Raw genomic sequence first — 27,230 nt, forward strand, 5'->3', positions numbered from 1 at the left:
TCAGCACCTTGGATAGGGCACCAATAGCCGCGGCTGACAGCCCGGCCGGTTGTCACGCAGACACTTCACTCCTTCCCCTTTGATTGGAGCAAAGGAAATCTTGTAAATAGGTGGGCTTTTTACAAACTCGGCCGGATCGCCTTTCCCATCCGACCCCTCTGGCCTGTCACTGACCCCGGCCGATTCCCGAGCCCCTGCCTTATTCAGTCTGATCTGGTCAAGATGCCGTTTCCAAATCCGGCCATCTCCCAACTCTGTCTCAAATGAGCGAGGACCCAATTCCCTCCTTACGGTGGCCAATTCCCAATTCTGACCACCCGCGTAAGAGCGGACAAAAACCGAATCACCTACCTCTATCCTTCTGTCCGGCCGATCTGGCCATGGAGCAGCTTGGGAATACAACGGGTGCAACCTATCAAGGGAGATTCTAAGCTTCCTACCCATTAACAACTCTGCTGGGGTCTTCCCGGTCGCCACACATGGGGTGGAATGCTGCGCTAGTAGCAACTCCGTCAACTTCTGATGCCACGATCCCTGTGGCATTCTCTTGAGGGCATCCTTGGTCGAGCGAACCATGCGTTCAGCCTGACCATTACTGGCTGGATGCCAAGGCGATGCCAACGCGTGCCTGATGCCCACACCCCCTAGGAACGACTCAAACACCACAGACGTGAACTGGGGGCCGTTATCCGAAACTATAAGATCCGGAAACCCGTGCAAGGCAAACAGAGTTTCCAAAACCTCAATGATGGCCTGCGATTGGGTAGATCGCAGGCGAACTACCTCCAGCCACTTAGAGTGGGCATCCACGACAATTTGAAAATTCTGACCCATAAAAGGGCCAGCAAGATCAAGGTGCAGCCGCACCCAAGGCCCTGCAGGAGGTTCCCAACATAATGGGTCAGACCGGGGAGGGAACGGTCGACTATCCTGGCATAACCTACAAACCGCTACCCGATGTTCAATCTCCTTGTCCATGCCAGGCCACCACACATAATCTCGGGCCAGGGCTTTCATATGGACAATGCCTGGATGTCCTTTGTGCAAAAGGGATAGCACCCTGTCACACAGGCTAGGGGAAATCACTACCCTACTACCTCTGAGTAAACAGCCCCTTTCCATGGAAAGTTCATTCCTGCACCTAAAGAAGGGGTCAAACACTTCCCCTGGGGAGGACGGGGGCCACCCCCTGAGCACCCACTGTTTAATTCTAGCCAGCACCCAATCCCATGCTGTCTCCCTGGCGACTTCCAGGGCATCCACTAACAAGGGCCCCTCCCCCAAAGACAGCACCTCACAAGCAGGTGCAGGATCCGAAAAAAAGCCAGAGAGGGGACATCTGCTCAATGCATCCGCATGGGCTATGTGCCGGCCTGGCTTATACTGCAAAGTGTAGCTGTAATTAGCTAGAAACACTAGCCACCGAGACATCCGTGGGGACAACACAATGGGGCTTTGCCGGTTCCCCGCTAACAACCCCAATAGAGGCTGGTGGTCCGTAACCAACTCAAAATGCCTCCCATAAAGATAATCGTGGAATCGACGGATCCCTGCAATGAGGGCTAACGCCTCCTTGTCAATGTGGCCATAGTTCCGCTCTGCCTTGGCTAAGGTACGCGAAAAAAATGCCAACGGAGCCTCCCTTCCGTCAGGCAATCTATGGCTCAACACTGCCCCCACGCCATACTGGGACGCGTCGCATGTCAAAACCAGCGGTAAAGCAGGTGAGTACTGGGCTAATACGGTGTTAGAGGTAAGTATACCCTTAACTGCTTCAAACGCCGACTCCTCTCGCCTGCCCCAATGCCACACAGCCCCCTTGTCTAAAAGCCTATGCAAAGGCTCTGCCACTGACGCCTTGTGTGGCAAGAACACCGCGTAAAAATTTAAAAGCCCCAAAAACGCCTGGAGCTCTGATTTGGACTGTGGCCTCGGTGCTTCTCTAATGGCCCTCGTCTTCTCTGCCGTGGGGTGAATTCCCTCGGCGTCCACCGTAAATCCCAGGAATTCCACTCCTGGAACACCATACACACATTTTTTTGATTTCAACTTTAGCCCTGCGTCCCTCAACTTAGTTAGGACTTGCCTCACTCTCAGCTCCAACTCCTCGACCGTACTACCTGAAAGCAACACATCATCGAAGTATGGCACGGTGCCCCCTATGCCATACAACAACCGTTCCATCAACCCTTGAAATATTCCCGGGGCAATAGAAACTCCGAACTGGAGCCGGTTACATTTAAACACCCCCCGATGAGTGATAATGGCTTGTGCCTCTGCTGTCTGGGGGTCCACAGGGAGTTGTTGGTAAGCCTGTGTGAGGTCAAGCTTGGCGAAAACCTTACCATTCCCCAACGAGTGTAGAAGATGCTGCACCACTGGCAGCGGGTAGGAGTGATGGGCCAGCACCTTATTAATAGAGCATTTATAATCTCCGCAAAGACGAATGCCCCCATCCCCCTTGACAGCTATCACAACAGGGGTTTCCCACTTAGCCTGGTCTGTAGGTTCCAAAACCCCTTGAGCCATCAAACGATCCAGCTCTTCGTCCACTTTGGGCCGCAGGGGAATGGGCACACGGCGGGCTTTTAAACGCACCGCCGGCACTTGGGGGTCCAGACTGAAGGAAATATTGGATCCCATATAACAACCCAATTTGTCATCGAATACAGAGGGAAATTCCTTTGCCCAGCGGCTAAACCCGGAACCCTCCTTCACAGCATTAACCCCCACCACCGATAAACCCAACGACTTGAACCAATCGAGGCCAAGCAAATCAGAGAAAGGGCCATTGACCACAATTAATGGTAACTTCCCCACAAAAGTTTTGAACCTCACAGCAAATTTGCCCTCCCCCAGGACTGGAATAGGTCCCCCCTGGTAGTCCCATAAGTTTAAACGACACGGCTGAAGGCGAGACTTCTTCAAGGTCGGGAAACAGCGTTTAACCGTAGACCAGGAGACGAGCGAATGAGCTGACCCCGTGTCCACTTGCATGGAACAAACCGCTTGACCCAGGAGAACCTGCACCGAAATCTTGTCCGTTGAGGAGGACGTCTCACGAACATAGGTTGGTACCAGACGAGGCATGATGTAAATTGCATTGCAGTCCTCCTTGCACGCATAGGACGACCTCCTCTGCCCCCTCGAGCCGAAGTTGGGGGAGTCCCTCTGATCCCTCGCAGATGGCGGCGGAGATCTGCGAGACCGGCAGACCTTGGCGACGTGCCCTCTTGCCCCACAGCGCCAGCAAACTGCACCCCGAAAGGAACAATTGGCCCTGAGGTGATTATCCCCACACCCGCTACAAGGAGACAGCGGGGGACAGGGGCGGGCAGATGGCTGCTCGCGGCCACGATTGACCGCAAGCCGGCAAACTTCTTCCTCTTCGGGCACCGCCGACTCATTCCCCTCGGAAGGAACCTTTGCTTTGACCACCACCGGAGTGCTCTTCTGTGTAAGATTAACAGAACTGTCCATAGCCGCTAACAACTGAGATGACAGCTCAAAAGCCCTCGCCTCGGACAAGGCGGTTTGGAATGTCAAGTCCTGTATGGCTAACAAACGCCGCTTGAGACGGCCATCCCGAATTCCAAAAACCAATCTGTCCAGCAAATAATTGCTCAGATTTTCAAACTCACAATAGAGAGCCGCCCTGCGGAGAGCAGCCCCAAAGTCATTAATAGACTCTCCGTCTTCCTGATTCCTATGATAAAATTTATAGCGGCGAGCGCAGCGTGAGGGAGCCGGAGCATAATGGTCTTGCAGTGTCTTAAGGAATTCCTCCCACGGAACATTATGAATAGAGACCGGGGCAAACAAAGCCCGGGCAGTGTCGAACATTTCTGGCCCGCAAAACCCAAGGAAATATGACCTCTTCCGATCCCCGGAGATCTCAGTATAGCCGTTTGAGATTAGGAAGCAATCAAACCTGGCCACATACGAATCCCACGTCTCCCCTTGTGGATTAAAAGGGGCAAAAGTTAACTGGGTAGACATCCTGACAGGTAAATAATTACCCAATATAGTGGAATCCTCGTCGCCAATGTAATAAGCAGGGAGTTTGTGTAGAAAACAGGCCTTTATTGCTATAACACATGCCAAAGCAGGCAGGCACAGACATAAAGATACAGAGCCTCACCAGCTCTTTATACACAGAGCTGGCTGAGGCAGTAACCAATACACAAACAGTAAACTTTCCCGCTTACAGTGTTACTAAGTATACGCGTCCAATCAGCACCTTAGATAGGGCACCAATAGCCGCGGCTGACAGCCCGGCCGGTTGTCACGCAGACACTTCACCAGTGTTTAGAAGTGCTGTTCTTGCACATTATACATTAGAGAATTTAGCTCAATTAGCAATTGTATAGCAGACAGACATTTGCAGTTGAAAGATCATGATGATGTTATAATATTTTCATGACTGGTTCAGTGAAATTAAAATTTTAAATTTAGAAATGTAAGCATGACACTACAATTCTATTAATAAACATATATATTCCCTGGTGAAGGATTTTTGATAAACCTTTTTTCATTTGAACTCTCCAAAGGCTAGGTATTGTGATGTAGGACAGAATTCCTCCAAACTGAAGCTGCTATGCACACATTCAATGGGGGAAATGGAAATTATATCCCTTAAATACAAGGTAATGAAATATAAAGATTTTCTTGAGCTTGGAACCAGGGGTGAAATTCAATTTTTTTTCCTATTGGTTCTGCGGGCATGGCATGGGAACAATACTGCAAAATCTTTATTCCCACCCCACTCTAGGGGAAGGATATGGCAAAATCCCCATTCCCTCCCCACTCTGGGGCCAGACATTTGCTGGTTCTCCGGTCTACTCAAAACATCCGCTACTGGTTCGCCAGAACTGTCAAAACCTTCTGAATTTCACCCCTGCTTGACATTCTGGCATATTCAGAAGTGTTGCCAATACTTTGAACGAGTCTTAGGAACTTTCATTACATCATTTTAAATTATGTTTTAAAATTAATCCTTACATTTTTCGTTCCCATTTTATAACGATATATAAGAAATGAAGTCATATTCACTTCTTGTTATTAAATTAAACCTTATTTATTTAAAACCAAATATTATAAGAAACAGGAGTGATTTAGATCTTGCTAAAGGTAATCTAAAGCAATGTTTCTTAACCTCTGCAGCTTTCAGATGTGTGGATGTCATAATTCCCTGGTCAGCATGCTGGAAGTTGAAATCCATACTTCTAAAAGTTGCTGAGGTTGGGAAACAGTGCTTTAAAGTGATAGGAGATTTTTTGTGACTAATCATTTTATTATATGTGGCCCATCAACAATGTCTGGAAGGAAATAATGGATGATTTCATCTCTTCTTACTCTCAATCGGCTGCAGTGCAATCTCTACCTGCTCCATGTTCAAAGTAGTGTTTTCTGGCTTTGGCAGCTGAAGTCCTGCAATTGAATTTGTCTATTGGGGTTTAGTTTTTGCTAGAAATACCCCTTTATTTCAAATGGCTACTGCATGCAGTGACAGGACTATTTCATCAACTGGGTTACAACAGTGTGCTACCAGTCCTAGGCTGCATCAAGGAAGCAATAGTATCAAGATCAAGTGAAGCATTTGTACCACTTTACATTGCAATGGTAAGACCATACTTGGAATACTTCATTCACTTCTGGTCACGATGATACAAATATATATAATAAATGCTGATGCTCTAGAAAGTGTCCAAAGAAGAGCAACAAAGATGATCAGGATTCTAGAGGCTAAATGAAAAACACTTGTGGGAACTAGGTATGTCTAGTCTAGCAAACAGAAGGACAAGGAGAGGGAGACATGATAGAAATCTTCCAATATTTAAAGGGCTGTCACAGAGAAGAGGGGGGGGGTCAACATTCTCAAAAGCACAGGAGGGCAGGATAAGAAGTAATGGATGGAAGATTATTAAAGAGAGATCCAACCTAGAATTAAGGAAAAATTTCCGGTCAATAAGAACAATTAAGTAGTGAAACAGCTTGCCTCCAGAGGTTGTGGGTGCTCTATCATTGGAGATTTTCAAGAAAAGATTGGACAACTATTTGCTAAGCAGAGAGTTGAACTAGAAGACCCACAAGGTCCCTTCTAATTTTGTTATTCTATTAAACAATATTCCAACAGCATAGTGATTAGAGCTCCTCCCTAACCTGCAAAGGATGATTTGAAACTCAGCAGAAGTATTTTTAAAAACCTATTTTTCTTCTTCTGAGAAATCCAATTTTCCACTAGGCTTTTAAAAGTCCACTTATGCTATACAGGAATGCTGGAGCTTCTGCTGTTTCCCCCCCAGCTCACTAATAATCCAAAGGAGTAAGTATTGCAACTGGATACTTACCTAATTGGGCTATTTGGGAATGAAGGTGAATTTGAAACCCTCCTACCTAAAGTGAAAAGAACTATGAAATTGTACATTGGTATCCCCCCCCCCCCCCCTAAAAGATGCAGTAAGTAAAGAATAATGTAATATAAATCTTAAAATTCTGTGAAGTTTCAAACAAAGTGACATTCTGCATGTCAAGCAAATTTCATAACCACAACGATAGTGGGGGGGAAATCATATAACAAAAGTTACACCAGAATATTGAGCCAAATGAAACAAATGAATTATAGGAAAAAATGCAAGAAAATGGTTGGTGTGTATATATTTTCTACAGTATATATAAATTTAATTCTTCTAATTCATAAGATAACCATGGTAATAGAAAAATGAATTAGGCAAATTCTTAAATTATTACCCTTTTAAAGTCATTTTGCCTTTTTATGATAAACAAACATAAGGTTTCTTATTATTTCAGGCCAGCATTATGTAAATACCTCTGTACAAATGGTAGATAAAGATTTCTTCCAGCCACTTTGACTCCTGGTGAAAAGCAGAGATGCTTCTTTATAGGCAGATATTTCCTGTTGTTATTGCCTTCCGGATGTATTTCATGTTTTATGTCTAGCCTATAACCCTAAGATATCTTGGTAGTTTTCTTTCTCAACCCTGCTTAGCTTTTGCTGCATCAGCCACTAAACCAGAACAAGATGTCTCTTGCACTGCTCTTTAATTGCAATGCTGAATATTTTTACTATTTATTTCTACTATTCTTATTTGGACAGATAGAAGAGGATTTCTTTTGATGAGGAAGAATATATCAATGAACTATTTATGATGTACCTATGTTTATTTAGTTACAAGTATTCAAGTGTATGAAAAACTGTTCATTATAAAATACCATATTTTTCAGACTATACAACACACTGGACTATAAGATGCACCAAGTTTTAGACGAACAACAAAAATATAGTTTTTGGCCTCTACATGTCCAGTTTTCATCCTCCCCAGCCTCAAGATGTACTTTGCCGGCCAAAACCAGGCCTGTTTTTGGCAAAAACAGGATGTGTGGAGCACTGCACAGTGCTTCTGCAGGCCTGGGAGGGCTAAACAAGATGCACAGAGGGTTTGGGAAGCCAAAAACAGGCCCATATTCAGTCTATAAGATGCACCAAATTTTCACCCATTTTTAAGAAACAGAAAAGTGCTTCTTATATTCCAAAAAATATGGTAATCTGTCCAGCAGTTGCAGCATTTGTGTTTTGCACAGCAAAGAAGCATCAACAGCAAACAGCAATACTGGCTAATACCACAATGAAAACAAACATAAGTAGCACCCAAATGAAAATAAAAGTTAAAAATTCTGAATCATAATTTAAAGGAACAACCAAGCATTGCTATCAATAACCAACCAATGGAACATATTACCAATTGGCCATTCTTATGATGCAGAAAAGATGCCATTTCATCTGCAATTTAAATGCAATTTCATTTGTTTTTGCAAATAGAATGAAGAAGCTCATTCTGTGCTAGCATGGTCATGAAGAGTGTGGGACAGCTAGTTTTCCATTGAAAGATATCATGTAACATACAATCAACCAATAATTACAGTAGAGTATTAGTAGAAGTAGAAGCAAATTTGCAAATCAGCCCAAATTAGGTTGTATAACTATTACTTAAAAATTATTTTTATTACTTAAAAACAAAAATAAAATTCATAACTCTCTTGATGAGAAGCATACTGATAAGAATTCAATACAAACAAATGCAGAGTTCTTCACTTAGGAAACAGAAATCAAATCCAAGGGCACAGAATGGGTTGTGAGAAGATGATCTTGTAATTAGTGTTGAGCGAACCAAACTTGCATAGTTCGGGTCCGTGCTGAACTTGGCCAGGTTCGGTATACCAAACCCGATCCCGGACTTTTCCAGAGATCCATGTTCAGGTTCGGCGTTCAATCGAACACCGCAATACTATTGCAGCAGCGTGTGTGTGTGTGTGTGTGAGGCGCTCTGCACATGCCAGCTATTTAGGATCCCTACCGGCAACTTCAAGCGGGCGGTGAGGAGGAGGGAGAGACGGGGAGGGCTCCTCCCCTAAAGGGCTTTAAAAGGGCAGAGGGAATCCGCACCTTTGGAGCACAAAGAGGGAGGTGAGGTATGGATTTGCCACAGATCGGAGGCTGCAAACAAAAGAAGGCGGGGAATCCCATTTCCCATTTGCTTGGCCCCCCGCCAGGTGGGGTTTACAGCCACGCCTGACCCTGGAGCCCGCTTAGGAGCCTCTCGCTTGTTCCACCGCAGCTGTCCTGCCGGCTGCAAAGACAGGGAGGCTGAGTTCCTGCGGACTGGAACCTGACCTCCGCCCCAGTGCTTTGCCTTATGCCAGGCCAGAGGGGTGGGGAGGCAGGTTCTGCTGACCGGCTATTCAGGATCCCGGCCGGCAGCTTCAAGTGGGCGGTGGGCGGGAGGTGGAGGCGTGGAGGGCTCTGAGGCTCAAGCTGCCGACTTGGCTTGGGGGGGGAGGAGGGGCGACTCCAGACCCGGAGCCTGACCCCAATGGTTCACCTCCCGGCAGGCCAGAGATGTTGGGGTTGAGGTTCGGGTTCGAGTTCGGGGGCCCAAACCCAAACTCCGACAGCAAGTTCGGTGGAACCCACCGAACCTGAAATTCAACGGGTTCGCTCAACACTAATTGTAATACTTGGCTGCAAACACTGTATTGTAATGACCAAAGACAAATGAAATGCTAGCTTCATAAATAGAAATAAAACTTTAAAATTGCAGGAATTAGTTTTTAAACTTTATTTTATATTATATAGGTTTGATATGGATCTGGTTATGACACCATGTTGTAGAAGGGCTGAAGACAGTGGTAGGATTCAAATAATTTAACAACTGGTTCGACCAGGGTCAGGTTGGCGCTCATGGGAGCTGTGGCCCATCTCCATCCTTCAGCTCCGCCACACATGTGGGACAAGCCTCCCTTGCCAAAGAAGGCTGTTTCTGAGGGTGTTTGTCTGTACATTGGTCTTGCAGCTGTTTCAGCCTTCTGGACACAGATCCTTTAAGAGTTGAAGTTTTCAAGGAACAAGGAGTGGGGTTTACCATAGAGACAAGGAGTTGAGAGCTTGTACAGGAAGATGAAGAATGGGGGGAAATGGAGAGATTCCCCCTCCCCATGGAGCTGAGTGCAGGGGTATCGGTTAGTCTGTGGACAAAAGTGAGAGGGGTGAGGAACTAAGTTGGCAGCATGATCGAAGCTGGGCCCAATGTAGGGGAGACTGCAGCGTTAGTTTGGCCAAGCAAATTGTTACCCCACACATTCCCCACTATCAAAGTGGATCCTGGAGGCTGTGCTGTGATGCAATGAAGAAATGAGCAATGGAGCATCCGGCACGAGGAAAAGAGGAGGGAAAGAGGCCTTCTCCTTCCTTTGTACTGGCTGCTCCATTGCAGTGCAGCACAGCACCCAGGATCCATTTTGAAGGTGGGTGGGGGAGGGGGTAATTTAACAACTGGTTTGCCCAAACTGGTACAAGCCAACTGAACCCCAGCTGTTCTATACTGCACTAGCGAAGCCACACTTAGAATACTGCATCCAGTTTTGATTGCCATGATACACAAAAGATCTGAGAAAGGCAGAAAAAAGCAAAAAAAATAATAATGATAAGAGGTCTGGAGACCAAATCAAATGATGAACAGTTAAGGGAATTAGGTATGTCTAGTCCAGTGTTTCCCAATTTTGGCAACATGAAGATATCTGGATTTCAACTCCCAGAGTTCCCCAGCCAGCATTTGCTGGCTGGGGAATTCTGGGAGTTGAAGTCCAAATATCTTCACGTTGCCAAGGTTGGGAAACACTGGTCCAGTCTAACAAAGAAACGGATTAGGAATAAATGATAGTTTATTTCCAGTACTTGAGTCACAAAAATAAGGGGCAGGAGAGGAAGTATTGGGTGGAAGCTCATTAAAGGGCGATCCAACCTCGCATTAAGAAAGAAATTTTTTGATAGTGAGAACAATTAAGCAATGGAACAGCTTTCCTCCTTGAGTCACAGGTACTCCATCGCTGGAGGGTTTGGATTGGACATCCATTTGCTGGGAATAGTATAAGGAATGCTGTCTTGGGCAGGGCACTGGACTAGAAGACTTCCAAAGTCACTTCCAGCTCTATCATTCTATGATTCCATTCTGGGTGCATTAGTTTGGATGTCTACATTAAGTAGAAGACAAGGTATGATGGCAAAATTCAGATTATTCTGTTGACTTTGACCAGGAATATAATTCTGTGTTATTTAATTAAACATTGTATATTTTAGTGCCTAGTTCCATGCTTATTAACTTTGCATGACTACAGCACTTTTGATGGGAGTACGAGTACTACATATCATTTTTTAAAAATTAACTATTACCTAGAGAAGCTCTTTGTTCTAGAAAATACTGTATTTTATTATAGTAAAATCTAAGATTTATTTACTTGTCTAAATTAAGAAACCTATAGTGGCATTGTGACATATAATATTAGAAAAGAGTGCAGGAGGGGGACTCCCGCCAAAAGAGACTAAGGAGTGAGTATTTTTAGACAGACAACAGAAAATAGTCAAATGATTAATCTAAATGAAAAAGATTGGCATATTCCTAAAATCATTATGACATAAGGAAATTCTCTTACCTGGTTTATTTCTTTAATAGTTTTGAAATTAATCTATGCAACAATAAATCAAATAGTATCTCAGAAAAATATTTTGAAAAGAATTTAAATCCCCACTATAAAAGGAATCATTAACATAGGCAGTTTAAAATTGTTTACTTCATAAAAACACTTACTATCCAAGAAACTAAAATTAATACAATTATTTCTCTTTTAAATATTATGGAAAACTTTAAAAAGAAAACTTACCTTGCTATTGTATTTAATTGGGCAATTCAAATTAATTACTACGTTTTCTGTGAAGCGTAAGTTAAATGGCTCAGTGAAATAATGACAAGAAATATAATTTTAGGTATTCAAACAGTAAAATAGAATAGAATCAGCTTCTGAATAAATTAGTGTAGGAGTATGCTGCTTCTTAGGATGTAGGATTTATGGGGCCTGCAATTAATTGATATTTACCTTCCTGTTATTATCCACCTCACGATGCAAACTGCTTCCTTCATTGCCTGAAAGAGGCACATCAGTTTTTTCACCACTAAGAACATTCTCTGCAATATGAATGTTTGGTGCCAGGAAGGTAAATTCATTCTTTCTGGATTCTGAGGAGAGGCAAAGTTGGTAGGAATAAGGCAGGGTCCCATCTTGAAAATTGGGTGGAAGTATGACTCCAGCTGTGGAATGGGAAATAGGATCAAAACATGGTAAGAAACTGGAATTTCCTGACTGCCTGAGCTTGATGGCAACAGCCAGAATGACTGACAAGAGGAATAAAAATGACATCACAGCTAAGGCCACCACCAAATAGAACTGTAGGTCCGACTGATCCTCTGAACTCTTCATCTGGTTTTTCATCTCTGGAAGGGCCTCCTGGAAGTTCTCAGCAAACACCAGGTTCAGAGTGACAGAGGCCGAGAGAGGCGGCTGCCCATTATCTTTCACTAGAAGGACCAGTTTATGTTTCACGGCATCTCTCTCCAGAAAGGCCCTTGCTGTCCTGATCTCACCCGTATGGGAACCAACAGTGAAGAGACCTGGTTCTGTGGCTTGAATCAGCTGGTAGGAGAGCCAGGCGTTGTGTCCAGAATCGGCATCCACAGCCACCACCTTTGTTACCAGATAATCTGCCTCGGCTGAACGAGGGACCATCTCAAAGAGGGCAGAGTCCTTGGAGTCTGTTGAAGGGGAAAGGATTTGGGGGCTGTTGTCATTGCGATCCAGGATAAACACCCTGACTGTGACGTTGCTGCTGAGGGGGGGATTCCCGCCATCTTGGGCCTTCACCTGCAGCTGGAATTCCCTGAACTGCTCATAGTCAAAGGATCGCTGGGCGTAGATGATGCCGGTCTCAGAATGAATGGAGATATAGGAGGAGATGGGAAGTTCTTCAATGTTGCTGATGAGGATTGAATATGCGACCTGTGAGTTTTGATCCACATCCGGATCAAAGGCTTGAATCTGGAAGATGGAGGCACCAGAAGGATTGTTCTCTGGCACATAGATGCTGTAGGAAGCTTTTTCAAAAGCAGGAGCATTGTCATTGATATCAGAGATCTGTAGAAAGATGGTTTTATTTGAGCTCAATGGAGGAGTTCCCTTGTCAGTTGCTGTGATTGTAATATTATACTCAGATGCTTTTTCTCTGTCCAGAGACCCATCTGTCATGAGCTTGTAGTAATTTTTAGATGATGGCAGAATCTTGAATGGCAAATTATTTTGCAAATAGCAAGTAACCTCTCCATTATTACCAGCATCTCTGTCATGTACATTGATGAGAGCAATAACTGTCCCAGACTGAGAATCTTCCAGAATGGGACTAAAAACAGATGCAGTTATAATTTCTGGCACATTATCATTCTCATCAAGGATTTTTACTTCTACTTTACAATGGGTCATTGATCCACCTCCATCTTTTGCTGCTACAGTCATCACATATTCTGAGCTTTCCTCAAAGTCCAATGGTTCCACAAGAGAAATCATTCCACTAGTTGAATCTAGACTGAACTTCTTATTTGCACTCAGCGGTATATTGTTGAAATAATATCTGATTTGTGCATGTGTGCCTTCATCTTTATCCGAAGCTACAAGTTGCAGCACCAGGGACCCAACTTGTAGGTTTTCCCTCAGATTGACAGTATAGACTTCCTGGCTGAATATAGGTGGATTATCATTGGCATCGGTGACATTGATCCATATTTGGGCTGTTCCAGTTTTTCTGGGTTTCCCACCATCCAGTGCAGTAAGTGTTAGCTGAACTGTTGGCTCACTCTCACGATCAAGTGGTTTCTGCAGTACTAAATCTGCAAATTTATTTCCATCTTGACTCTCTTTCACATCCAAAGTAAAGTAAGGATTGGTGCTAAGATGATAATTCTGTAAAGCGTTTGTGCCAATGTCTGGATCTTTGGCATTCCCAAGAAGGAATCTGGTGCCTATTTGTGTTGTTTCAATTATCTCCAACTGGATTATGCTACTGAGAAACTGTGGAGAATTATCATTAATGTCTTGTATCTCTATTTTTAGATGGTAAATATTTAGTGGATTTTCAATCACTAATTCAATGTTAAGAATACATAATGAAATTCGGCCACATATTTCTTCCCTATCTATCCTGTCATTCACACAGAGGTTTCCATTCCCTGCACTGATTGTGAAATACTGCACCTTGTCCACAGAGATGACATGCATCTTGCGACTTGCCAGCCCTTTGAGGCTCAGTCCTAGATCCTTTGCAAGATTCCCCACTATAGAACCTTTTGACATCTCCTCGGGGATGGAATAATGAATCTGTTCGGAGACGGCCCGGTAGGAAACCGAGAAGAGTAAGAGCGATAGTACTTGCCTTCGGATTGCTCTGCCATTCCCACCTTGTCCCCGCTCCATCTCCTCTGCGATAAAGTGACCGCCTCAAAATCTCATCGGAATGTAGAATAGTAAGAAACAATCTCGCTCCTTGTTAATGTCTGGGACCTTCCCCTTTCTCAAGAATGCTTTGCATTTGTGAGCTGCTGCTTTCCCTGTCTTTAACGAAATGCCGGAATCCTCCTTTGGGAAGCGTCACTATAATAAACTCTTCTCCATTCTCTTCGGCGTCCCAGTTAGCTAATAGCGACACCCTGAGGCCAGAGGGGAGACTGCAAAAGTACTTGCACGTGACCCGTTTTTGGGGTGTTCAAAATAAATGCTATGTTAAGCAACAGATTTTGGAAGAGTTGGTATTCTGATGTTTCTTTTTTTCTCCCCTGCTTGTTGTGGGGAAAATAGGAAGAAGATGTGTTGGATGTATTCGCGGCTTTGAGTTATTTGTAAAAATAATAAAATTGGGATACAAAAACAAACAATTTTCTTCCTTTTAAGGTGCATAAGAATTTTTTAATGAACTGGATTGTTTTCTAAAAATAATTAGAATTCCTGAATCATCAGAATTAGTTTTGCTGTAGTATGGTTTATTAAGGATGCAAGATAATCTAAATCTGATATTCTTATCTCTTTTTTTGAGATCAATAAATTTAATATAGTAACATTGTTCTTTTTAATACTGAAGACTTAAAATATGAGCTCTAGGTAGGAGGTTAATTCAGTAACTTAGATGCTGGCCCTTAATTGTAATTTTAAACTGATTAGTCTACTATCCAATAGGATAAACACTGGTTGCCTCAATTTTGAAAATATATTCATTGGTTCTGAGCATTTGGAGATAGGAGATCACATTGGAACAACAGCTAGGTTCAGAAATGCATGAAATCCAAAGCAATGTAGTAGTATGTGAAAAATATGAAATATGAAAAGTTTGCAGTTGCGTTACATTTAATAAGCAAACAAACCCTGATGTCCAAACCAAAAATTCAGCCATATTGATATACAGAATGGTTTAAAATATAGTTACTTGCCACGTTGTCTGAGTATTTCACGAACTGAAGTTCAGATTTAGTGTAACAAGCAGAAAATTCTACATTAAGGGCCAGCATCTAAGTTAGTGAAATAACCTCCTAACTAGGGTTCATATTTGAATGAGATGTTTACAACCTAAAATTCAACGCAGGATTGAAACAGTAGATTTATGAAGATTATTAAAGAAATAAAGTAAGAGCAGACACTTAGGCACAACTTAATCCACGATGATGATTTCAGAGAAGATTTCTTTTCCATTTCTGAGCTACACCTACACGGTTCCTGGTCCTACAAGTGGAAAGCAATTGGTTACAAGTCCTTTGATCAAAAGTTGTAAAAAGTTGCATTTCCCTCAGTTACATTTCACATTTGTGTTTCTTTGATATGTTTCAGAATGCATTTTAGAGATTTTAACATATAGAAAAATTTGAGAAAATAGTAAAAATCTTGCAAAGAGAACAATCAAGTTACTCTTATTCTATCCTAGGCATTTTGCAGACTTTCTTCATTCCATAACTGGAGAACCTATTTATATACTCCTGAAGTGTAAATTAAGATATACCACCGGAAGCTATAAATTAATAGTTAAGTTTAAAACCATATATAGCTATAATCAAAATACACCCAATATTTTTGTAAGTAACTAGTATGATTAATTAGTATGGCGTAAGCCCTCTGTTGCTCTGCTTATCAAGCGCCATAGTGAACAGTGTATGCCCTTCAAAAATTGTAATCCTTAACTTGTACTTACTCATACTTTGCATACCCAACCTCCGTTCAGTATTAATGGTATATAATGAAATGTAGTGAAGTGGGATTGGTTCTTTTGTTATTTAAATGAAACTAATATTTAGACTTCTAAATTGCAGGCTGCCTTGACAACTTTATATAAAAAGTGACATCAGAAAGGAAGGAAAGAAATTTATTTTAAAAGTTCTAAGTTGTTTTCCGTTATCATATCGTTCTTGGGGAAATAAGAGGTATCTTGCAAACTAATTTGCTTTTACACTTGTAACAATATTTTTACATTTGCCAAATTGGATTAGTTCATAGATTACGCTTATTTACATCACATAAATTCATATACCACATGTGGTTGTAGACAAGCTGTTATGTCTCAACTCAAATTTCTATTAGAATAGAATTTCCAATATAATTCAATATTGGGGCCCTTTCCATTTATATAATTAAATTGAAAGATCTATGATCATATATCAAAACGCTTGGTAATCTGAGTACTTCTCTCTTTCCACAGCTCTCCTTTTTAAATACAAAACCTGACATATATGCATGTATGTGTGCAAACTCTCTCTCTCTCACACACAGATAAATAATATATTTTCAGTTCGAAGGAGGCTACATTTGCTCCAAAATCTGATCCTGAAATAATTGCAATTTATAAAAGACACATTAGAAACCACTAAAACTGTAGAGGTTCTTCAGTACAACAAAACTATGAGAAACAACAGGTGAAAGAGATGGTAAAATAAAGTAAAATGTGTACATAAAACAATATACCATAATATATTTTAAAGGATGGTTAGACTATAAAGGCAGTATTGGTAAAAAAGAAAAAGAAAGAAAAGAAAACTCACCAAACTAGATTTAGCCATCTCAGAATTTAGGATATTAATTCCATTGCTGGCCAAAAGCTCATCAGACTTTTGGTTGCATGAAATATATTCTGCAGGTTGAAGTTTGGGTGTTGGAAAAGTAATTTCATGTATTTTGGACTCGGATGATAAGCAGAGCTGGTAGGAATAAGGAATAGTCCCTTCCTCATAATTTGGTGGGAATATAATGGCATTGCTTGAATGGGGAATGGGAGCAAAGCATGGAAGGAATTTCAGATTCCCCGACTGTCGCAGTCTCATCATAATGACTAGAGTTGCAGTCAAAAGGAACAGAAAGGAGATCAAAGTTAAGGCCAGCACTAGATAGAACTGGAGCTCAGACTGTTGCTCTGAATCCATGGGTTGGTTATTTATTTCTGGCAGTGCCTCTTGGAAGTTTTCAGCAAAAATCAGATTGAGACTGACTGTAGCAGAGAGTGGGGGCTGCCCATTATCCTTCACCAAGACCACTAGCTTCTGCTTCAGAGCATCCCTTTCCAGAAACGTCCGCAGTGTCCTGATTTCACCCGTGTGGGCACCAATTGTGAAGAGCCCCGGCTCAGTGGCTTGCAGTAGATGATAAGAGAGCCAGGCATTGTGTCCAGAGTCGGCGTCCACAGCCACCACCTTTGTAACCAGGTACCCCATCTCTGCCGAGCGAGGCACCATCTCAAAGGAGGCTGAGCCCTCTGCTCCTGGAGGAGGATACAGAATTTGAGGGCTTTGGTCATTTTGGTCCTGGATGAACAGCTTCAATGTGGCATTGGTGCTGAGAGGTGGGGAGCCTCCATCTTCAGCCTTCACCTGTACCTCAAACTCCCTGAGTTGCTCATAGTCAAAAGACCTTTGAGAATAGAGGGTGCCACTTTCTGAGTTAATGGAGAGGTAAGATGGGAGAGGTAGTGCCTGTATTTTGCTAGTGAGGATGGAGTAGGTGATCCTAGCATTGCGACCAAGATCAGGGTCCAAAGCTTTGATGTTGAAGATGGAGATGCTAGCAGGATTGTTCTCTGCCACATAGACAGTGTATGAGGATTTCTCAAAGGTAGGGGCATTATCATTGATATCCGAAATTTCCAGTGAGATGGTTTTCTGGGTAGAAAGAGGGGGCGTCCCTTTGTCTATGGCTGTGATTGTAAGATTGTACTCTGGGGTGCTTTCTCTGTCTAGGGGACCATCCGTAAGCAGCTTATAGTAGTTATTAGCTGCTGATATTATTTTGAATGGGGAAACATTCTGTAAATGGCAACTGACCTCTCCATTATCCCCTGAATCTTTATCCTTTATATTGATGAGGGCTACCAATGTTCCTAATGGAGAGTTTTCAGGAATTTCTCTGGATGAGGAAGCGAGAATCACTTCTGGGGCATTGTCATTCACATCTACCAGATTTACTTCAATGTTACAATGAGCTACTAAGCCACCTCCATCTCTTGCTTCTACCACCATTGTGTATTTCTCAGTTTCCTCAAAATCTAGCTCTTCTCTTATTGTTATAATTCCATAATGGGGCTCTAACTCAAATTTTTGATGTACATTATCAGCAATATTGCTAAAGCAGTAGTTGATCTGACTATTGGAACCATTATCTTTGTCTGTAGCTTTGACTTGCATTACAGTAGATCCCTTTGACGCATTCTCTTTGAGGCTGATTTTGTACACTTTTTGACTGAAGACAGGTGGGTTGTCATTAGCATCTATGACTGTAATCTGTATTTTGGTTGTTCCAGTTTTTGCAGGATTTCCTCCATCAAGAGCAGTAAGGGTTAAACTAAAAGTACTTTCACTTTCATGATCCAACTGTTTTTCCAGCACTAATTCTGCATACTTGTTTAAAGAATCTTGCTTGCTAATTGCTAAAATGAAATATTTATTAATGCTTAGATGATAATTCTGGAGATAATTTGTTCCAATATCAGGATCTTCTGCTTGCCGAAGAAGAAATGTGGCCCCTGGTAAAGTGGATTCACTTATCTCTAGCTTGATATCCCCGTTTAAGAAATGTGGTGCATTGTCATTAATATCCTGGATCTCTACTGTTATGTAAAATATGTCCATGGGGTTTGCACTCACCACTTCAAAACTGATGGGGCAGAGTGGAGTTTCCCCACAGATTTCCTCTCTGTCAATCCTGTCATTTACATACAGATTCCCATTTTCAGCATTAATGGAGAAGTATTGCTTTTTGCCTAAAGAAAGGATATGCAGGTTGCGATTTCCCACTTCTGCAATACTCAGTTTCAGATCCTTGGCCAGATTCCCCACAATGGAACCCTTTCCCATTTCCTCTGGAATTGAATAGCGGAGGTGCTCCGAGAGAGTCTGGCAGATGAAAGACAATAAGAAGAGGAGATGTACTTGCCTTTTTACAGATCTGCTCTTAGCTTTGCTCCTGCCGTCCATCCCACCTGCGGTGAATAGGGCTTTGTGCAATCCAGTAAGCCGAGGAGTTTAAATTCCCATTAGAAAGAAAGCATCAAGAGGTTCTTGGGATTCTCCTGAGTTTTATCTACACTGCAGTGGTTTTCTTTTCTCTGCCATGGTCGGTGAGTGTCCCTCAATCTTGCTCTTTGACTGCTCGGCACTCGGTGACTGGATAGTCAGAAGGCAGGAAGCCCCATTAGATTTCCAGCTCCTTTCTGGGGAAACTCTGTTGGCCAACAGCGGCGCTCTGAGTCTCAGATGCAGAACTGCAAGAATGTCTGGATCTAGGCTTTTAGAAAGAAATAACAAGCATTCTCCTACATGTAATAATAATAATAATAATAATAATAATAATTATTATTATTATTTATTAGATGCAATGTCTTTTAAATTTCAGATTAGTTTTTGCTTGTTATGCAATAAATGAAAATGTTTTTGTTAGAGTTTTCTAGGTACAATATATGTTTAATGGATGGGAAAAAGTGTACAATTAGTATAAATATTTTCAATTATTTCATATGCAGTATTGTAGCAATATTCCTGTTTGATAGTTTGTTTTCATACTTTTTAATGATGTTATAACATTGTCAGCTATTTTCAGAAATACATATGCAAGTTCCTTAAATCAATATGGATATTACTTTAAATAGTAAGTTTTAAAAGATATTGTGAAGTTCATTGTGCTTATAGTAGAAATGCATTGTAGCAAATACTATTTTGATTGGGAAAGCATTAAATGGCAATTAACATGCCTCATTTCCTTGCCTCCACAAGCTTTATATTTAAATATAGTGATACAAATCTGAAGCAGAATCTTCAGGTATTTTTTTGGATAGGGAGGCAAAAATCAGTTCTGATCAGGGTGAAGTTCAAAATTTTCCCCTACTGGTTCTGTGGGTGTGGCCTGGTGGGTGTGACAAGGGAAGGATCCTGCAAAATCTCTATTACCACGCCACTCCACGGGAAGGGTCCTGCAAAATCTCCATTCCTACCTCATTCCAGAGGAAGAATACCACAAAATCTCTCACCACTCCTGGGAGAAGGAAATTGCAAAATCTCCATTTCCACCCTATTTTAGGGTCAGCCAGAAGTGGTATTTGTTGGTTCTCTGAACTATTGAAAAATTCCACTACCAGGTCTCTAGAACCTGTCAGAACTTGCTATATTTCACCCCGGGTTCTGATGCATCCACATCTAATAGGTTTGTTTCAACAGTGCCATCACCTAGCGTTCTCCAACTTTAATTTATTTTAAACTTTTGCTTTCCTTATACTGTACTAGCAGTACACTCTACGTTTACCTGTCTGAATTATTCCTTTATGATCTTTTTCATTTCCAGACAAAATAGTACATTTGGAATATATCATTGGGCAATTAACTTACCCATTTTGTGGATTCTGATAATATTTAAAGAAGCCTGGATCCTGGTTTTACATACACTTTGAATTCTCTTATTAAAAATGGAGTGCATTATCATCATTTAATCCAGCTTCAATGCCATAGGTTGATATGGAAAAAGCACACATTTAAGAGAAGGGAAATATTGCACACCCACTGTATCAGTCCTGGTGCAGCAGGCAGATAACCTTGAATGGAGATGGTCCCACAAATAACCTAGTCTTTTGCCATGTAAGGCTTTAAAGGTCATTGTCAGCACCTTGAATTGCATCCAGAAAGAAACTGGGAGCCAGTGCATCACATAAATCAGCAGTGTAATAGAGTAAATAGCAGGAAAACCAACACAAAACAGGATGCCACATTCTGTGTTGATTGTAGGATCCTGGGGATCTTCAAGGGCAGCACATATACATCATGTTAACTAGTCCAACCAAAAAAGGGCCACAAGCAAGGCCTCCCTATTCTAAAATGGGTACGATTGGTGCAGAAAGTGAATCTTAACAAAGCTTGTCACATACTCCTCAAGCAGGAACCATAAGTCCAGGAGAACTCTCAAATTGTGTGCCAACTCTGTCCAAGCAAGCACAACCCTGTCAAGAGTCAAAGGTAATACTTCAACAGACTAGGAGGGGGGAGGGTGAATCTCAGCTGTTAAAAGGTAAAAGTTCCCCTTGTACATATGTGCTAGTCATTCCCAACTCTGGGGGGCAGTGCTCATCTCTGTTTCAAAGCCGAAGAGCCAGCACTATTGAAGAAGTCTCCATGGACATATGGCTGGCATGACTAAATGCCTTCCCACCAAAGGTGGCTTCTATTTTTCTACTTTCATTTTTATGTGCTTTTGAACTACTAGGTTGGCAGAAGCTGGGATAAGTAAAGGGAGCTCACCCTGTTAGGCGGCACTAGGGATTTGAACTGCTGAGCTTTCAATCAAAAAGCTCAGTCTCTTAGCCATTGAGTCATCGCATCACCACCCAAAACTATTACTTTTGGCTAAATTCATTCAGCAGAGGTGTCAAACCCTCAGGCTGGATGTGTCATGTGTTGGCACATAAATTATTCTTCATTCTTTCTTTTTAGATTAAGATCTCAGTGACTAAAATCACATTTGTACTACGAACAGAGTATCTATTGACAGATTAACATCTAATGTTATGTGATACATAAATAATTCTGTGGTGTCATAATTCCTCAACAATTCTTCAGATCCTCATTGAGAATTCTAGAACTCCACCCATCTAGAAGATTTATTTATTTATTTATTTATTACTTAGATTTGTATGCCGCCCCTCTCCGAAGACTCGGGGCGGCTCACAACATGTAAAAAACAAATCATAAGCAATCAGACAGATTTAAAATATTTAAATATTTAAAAAACCCCATATGCTAACAGTCACACACACAGACATACCATGCATAAATTAAATGTGCCCGGGGGAGATGTTTCAGTTCCCCCATGCCTGCCGACAAAGGTGGGTTTTAAGGAGTTTACGGAAGGCAGGAAGAGTAGGGGCAGTTCTAATCTCCGGGGGGAGTTGGTTCCAGAGGGCCGGGGCCACCACAGAGAAGGCTCTTCCCCTGGGGCCCGCCAACCGACATTGTTTAGTTGACGGGACCCGGAGAAGGCCCACTCTGTGGGACCTAATCGGTCGCTGGGATTCGTGCGGCAGGAGGCGGTCTCGGAGATATTCTGGTCCGATGCCATGAAGGGCTTTAAAGGTCATAACCAACACTTTGAATTGTGACCGGAAATTGATCGGCAACCAATGCAGACTGCGGAGTGATGGTGAAACATGGGCATACCTAGGTAGGCCCATGACTGCTCTCGCAGCTGCATTTTGCACGATCTGAAGTTTCCGAACACTTTTCAAAGGTAGCCCCATGTAGAGAGCATTACAGTAGTCGAATCTCGAGGTGATGAGGGCATGAGTGACTGTGAGCAATGAGTCCCGGTCCAGATAGGGCCGCAACTGGTGCACCAGGCGAACCTGGGCAAACGCCCCCCTCGCCACAGCTGAAAGATGTTGTTCTAATGTGAGCTGTGGATCGAGGAGGACGCCCAAGTTGCGGACCCTCTCTGAGGGGGTCAATAATTCCCCCCCCAGGGTGATGGACGGACAGATGGGATTGTCCTTGGGAGGCAGAACCCACAGCCACTCCGTCTTATCCGGGTTGAGCTTGAGTCTGTTGACACCCATCCAGGCCCCAACAGCCTCCAGGCACCGGCACATCACTTCCACCGCTTCGTTGACTGGGCATGGGGTGGAGATGTAAAGCTGGGTATCATCCGCATATTGATGATACCTCACCCCATGTCCTTGGATGATCTCGCCCAGCGGTTTCATGTAGATGTTGAATAGCAGGGGGGAGAGGACTGACCCCTGAGGCACCCCACAAGGGAGAAACCTAGGAGTCGACCTCTGGCCCCCCACTAACACCGACTGCGACCGGCCAGAGAGGTAGGAGGAGAACCACTGAAGGACAGTGCCTCCCACTCCCAACCCCTCCAGTCGGTGCAGAAGGATACCATGGTCGATGGTATCGAAAGCCGCTGAGAGGTCAAGGAGCACCAGGACAGAGGATAAACCCCTGTCCCGGGCCCGCCAGAGATCATCCATCAACGCGACCAAAGCGGTTTCCGTGCTGTAACCGGCCCTGAAACCCGACTGCTGGGGACCTAGATAATCGGCTTCTTCCAAGGACCGCTGGAGCTGGAGTGCCACCACCTTCTCGACAACCTTCCCCATAAAGGGAAGGTTGGAGACTGGACGATAGTTGTTAAGTACGGCTGGGTCCAGAGAGGGCTTCTTGAGGAGGGGGCGCACAAGCGCTTCTTTATAGAGTGATGGAAAAACTCCCCTCCCCAAGGAAGCGTTGGTAATCTCCTGGGCCCAGCTCCGTGTCACCTCCCTGCTGGCCGAAACCAACCAGGAGGGACACGGATCCAGTAAACAGGTGGCGGAACTCACAGCTCCGATGGCCTTGTCCACTTCATCAGGTGTCACCAGATCAAACTCTTCCCAGACAGGTGGACAAGTACGTGCCCCAGTCACCTCGACTGACTCGTTGTCAGTCGACTCTGTTACACAATTGGAGTCGAGATCGGCCCGGATCCGAGCGACTTTATCAGATATTCTATTATACATTCAGCCAAACTCCCTGGATGATTTTGGAGCAATCTCGATCAATCCAAACTCACAAGATGATAGTGGGGAACATAGGAAGAATGAGTATTAGGAACAGAAAATCAGACATGAAGAAATTATCCAACCTTATCATATCACAAGAATAATGAAATGGTGGCTGATAAATAGGTCTAAATGACAGACATAATATTTTGCATTAATTCTGGAACAGTGTTCATATCAACAGTATGAACAGTATCCTAACAGACTCTAGGACTAAGCTGAAAGATCCCAGTAGAATAAAAACAAAATATTAAAACATCCAATATTAATGTTCAATAAATAGAACAGATTGATAGGAAAGCATTGCTGAGATAAATAAGAGCTTAAAGCATCAAAAAACCACATAATTCTCTGAAATATTAAACTCACCTTGACTAAGATTTGCTCATCATTCTTCAAATTTAAATCCCCACAGGCTAGGATAGGCTCATTACCCTCACAGGTTAGAGGTTGATTGGTCAGAGTATTTGAACAGTTTTCTTCATGCAAATTGCAGTGGCTTTTTCTAGAATCTTTGGTGAGTGAAATAGTGTGGCAGTAAGACTGAAGAAAGGCTCGGACTCCATCCATCCCAACAAATTGTGACACTGGGACACCACTAAAACGTACATTTTCTGACTCTAACAATTTCAAATTCTTCCACCTGTACAACCTGATGGCCAATAAGACAAGGAGGAATGTAAAAAACAAGCAGGAGACAAACGCCACACCAATCACCAAATAAAATGTGAGGTCTGACTGAGGATCTACAGGAGCTGAGATGCTGCTTAGATCTGAGAGAGTTTCAGGGATGCTGTCAGCCAGAACAACCGTCAGAGTGACTGAGGCAGAGAGAGGCGGTTGGCCATTGTCCTTCACTAAAACCACCAGGATTTGCTTCAGGGCATCTTTCTCCAGAAAAAGCCGAGCAGTCCTGATCTCTCCAGTGTGGAGTCCCACGGTGAAGAGCCCTGGTTCTGTTGCTTTGATCAGCTGATAGGACAGCCAGGAATTCTGGCCAGAATCTGCATCTACTGCCACTACTTTAGTGACCAGGTAACCTGGCTCAGAAGAGCGAGGGGCCAGCTCTATTCCAGTGGAGCCATCAGTGGGAGGAGAGGGATACAGGATCTCTGGCACATTGTCATTCTGGTCCAAGATGAAGAGAGTCACTGAGACATTAGAGCTGAGCGATGGGGATCCGCCATCCTGAGCCTTGACCTGGAATTGAATCTCTTGAATCTCCTCATAGTCCAAGGAGCTTAGGGCATAGACGGTCCCTGTCTCAGAATTAATGGAGAGGTAGGAGGAGAGGGGTGAGTCCCGCATTCGGCTATCAATGATGGAGTAAGTTATTCTGGCATTTTCTTCCCAGTCTGGGTCATTTGCCTTAAGGGAAAAGGCTGAGGCGCCTTTTGGATTATTTTCTAGAAAGTAGGAGGTATATTTTGATTTCAGAAACTGTGGAGGGTTGTCATTTGTGTCTAACACCTGCAGTGAAATAACCACAGATGTAGAGAGTGGTGGTGCCCCATCATCCAGTGCTGTAACAGTGATAGAGTAAGTAGGCAATTGTTCCCTGTCAAGGGCTTTGTCTGTCTCTAAACTGTAGAAACTCTCCATTGTTTTCTTGAGGTGAAAAGGGAGGTTGCTGGGAATTGAGCATTTAACTTCTCCGTTGTCTCCTGAATCTCTGTCTCGGGCATTTAAAATGGCAATGACAGTTCCAGCTGGAGAGTTCTCAGGTACTGAGTTGATCACAAAGGTGATGGCTAACTCAGGTGCATTATCATTGAGGTCTGCAACCAAAATCACAACCTTTGACCTATCACTCAGCCCACCCCCATCCATGGCTTGCACTTCAAATTCATATGTTGATGATGTTTCAAAATCAAGACTCCCCACAAGGATAATTTCCCCTGAAGTCGAATTTATCATGAATTTTTGGGAGCCCTTTTTTGTAATTTTTTGGAAAGAATATTTTATTTCTCCATTGATTCCTTCATCCATATCAATAGCTTTCACTGTAGCCACTATGGATCCTTTGGGCATATTTTCCTTGACATTTACTTCATAGATTGGTTGGCTGAAAACTGGTAGATTATCATTTGCATCTAGAACAACAATGTGAATTTGCAGTGTGCCAGACCTCATAGGTTCACCCCCATCAAAAGCTGTAAGGATCAAATCATACACTAACTGGTCTTCCCTGTCCAGTGATTTTTCCAACACCAGTTTAGTAGATTTGACATCGTTTTGGCTGCTCTGCACTTCCAAAGAAAAATGGTTGCTGGCTGTGAGTTCATAGTGTTGTATAGAATTTCCCCCCAGATCTGGATCTTGAGCTTCTGGTAGAAAGAATTGAGAACCAGGAATAGATGTTTCACTGATTTTCAGTTCCCATCTTATTGAAAGAAAGGAAGGAGCATTATCATTTATATCCACAATTTCTATTTCTGTGACATAAAGCTTCAATATGCTTTCAGCAAGGATTTGAAATTTTAATATACATTTCTTTTCTGTTCCACAGATCTCTTCTCTATCTATTCTCTCACAGGTTTGTAAATGGCCACTGTTGGAATTAAGTTCAAAGTACTGAATTGTACCTGGATTAGAAATAATGCGTAGTCCATGATTAAAAGGCTGCTTCCCATCTATTCCCAGATCCTTCACAACATTTCCCACAAAAGTACCTTTGCGTACTTCCTCTGGAATAGAATAATGGAGCTGACCAGAAATAATCTTCCAAGAATTCACCATTATAAGGCATTGTAGTAGAATTCCTTTTCTGTAGCATTTTTTCTCCATTTATTTCCAGAAAGTAAGAATTCCCGTGCTTGTATGTCTCTTCCTTATGACTAACTGTTCCTTATGATCAAACTGTAGTCTAGGTATTTGAATAGCACAGATATGAAGGTTGAGCTTTCTGAGCAGTTTTCCACCAGACTGGTAAACAGCGACACCCAGGGTCACAAGACAAAAATTACACGTATTTTTTGTAATGTTTCTTTGCTTATGTTAATATTACTTTACCTGTAGTTATAAATCAGGCTGATTGTCTCAAGGAAAATTACACTTTCCATCCTTCAAAGATGAAAAAGTAGAATAACAGTAATAAAATAGAACCTGGTTACTGTTTGATGACATACAAAAGCAGAAGTCTGCCTAATACTAGAAGCTAACATACAATCTATATATGTATACTTTATGTTACAAATAATTGTAATTAATCACAAATAATTAAGTTTTTCACTGAAAACTGTATCAAATAAAAATTGAAAAATCTTCAAAGACTTGATCCATATATTTGAGTTAATACAATATATTGCAAATGAGACCCTACTCCCACTTTCCCATTACCTGCAATAAGGAGAGTTGCAAAATACACTGGCCATATCTTGGTGACTTGGATGGATAAATTGTTCTTGAGTTTGTCCATTTAGGTTCTATGGAATCCGTAGGCAAGACAAAGTGGGTGCGGGTAGGGTGGGGGTGGATGAAAGGCCAGTTCTGTGGCAGTAATGCTAACTGAAGCACTAGCATATCCAACAGAGGTGAACTGGTATTTAATACTTTTATTCCATAAAGTTTAACTTTTCCTCTTTGGAAATTGGTGGTAGATTGATTTTGCATGAGATAAATGAGGTAAATACATTTCTTCAAGTTATTAAGAACATTTTATAACAATTCTAATGGTGCTATATTCTATAATATAATGGAGAAAAATTATAAGCTAGGGCGTTATTGAACA

General features: G+C 42.6%; 1 protein-coding gene across 1 annotated transcript; it reads right to left on the bottom strand.

Moving 5' to 3' along the window:
• Window positions 1-26,287, bottom strand: LOC139165400 (uncharacterized). Its single transcript, XM_070748583.1, has 6 exons — window positions 23,870-26,287; window positions 16,473-18,941; window positions 14,873-14,954; window positions 11,449-13,874; window positions 5,356-5,446; window positions 1-3,959 (listed from the first exon to the last, which is right to left on the bottom strand). The coding sequence occupies exons 1-6, from the start codon at window positions 26,285-26,287 to the stop codon at window positions 1-3; spliced, it is 11,445 nt and encodes a 3,814-aa protein (XP_070604684.1).
• Between the last annotated feature and the right edge of the window lie 943 nt (window positions 26,288-27,230).

Source organism: Erythrolamprus reginae, chromosome 3 (assembly GCF_031021105.1).
Source record: "Erythrolamprus reginae isolate rEryReg1 chromosome 3, rEryReg1.hap1, whole genome shotgun sequence".
Classification (NCBI taxonomy): domain Eukaryota; kingdom Metazoa; phylum Chordata; class Lepidosauria; order Squamata; family Dipsadidae; genus Erythrolamprus; species Erythrolamprus reginae.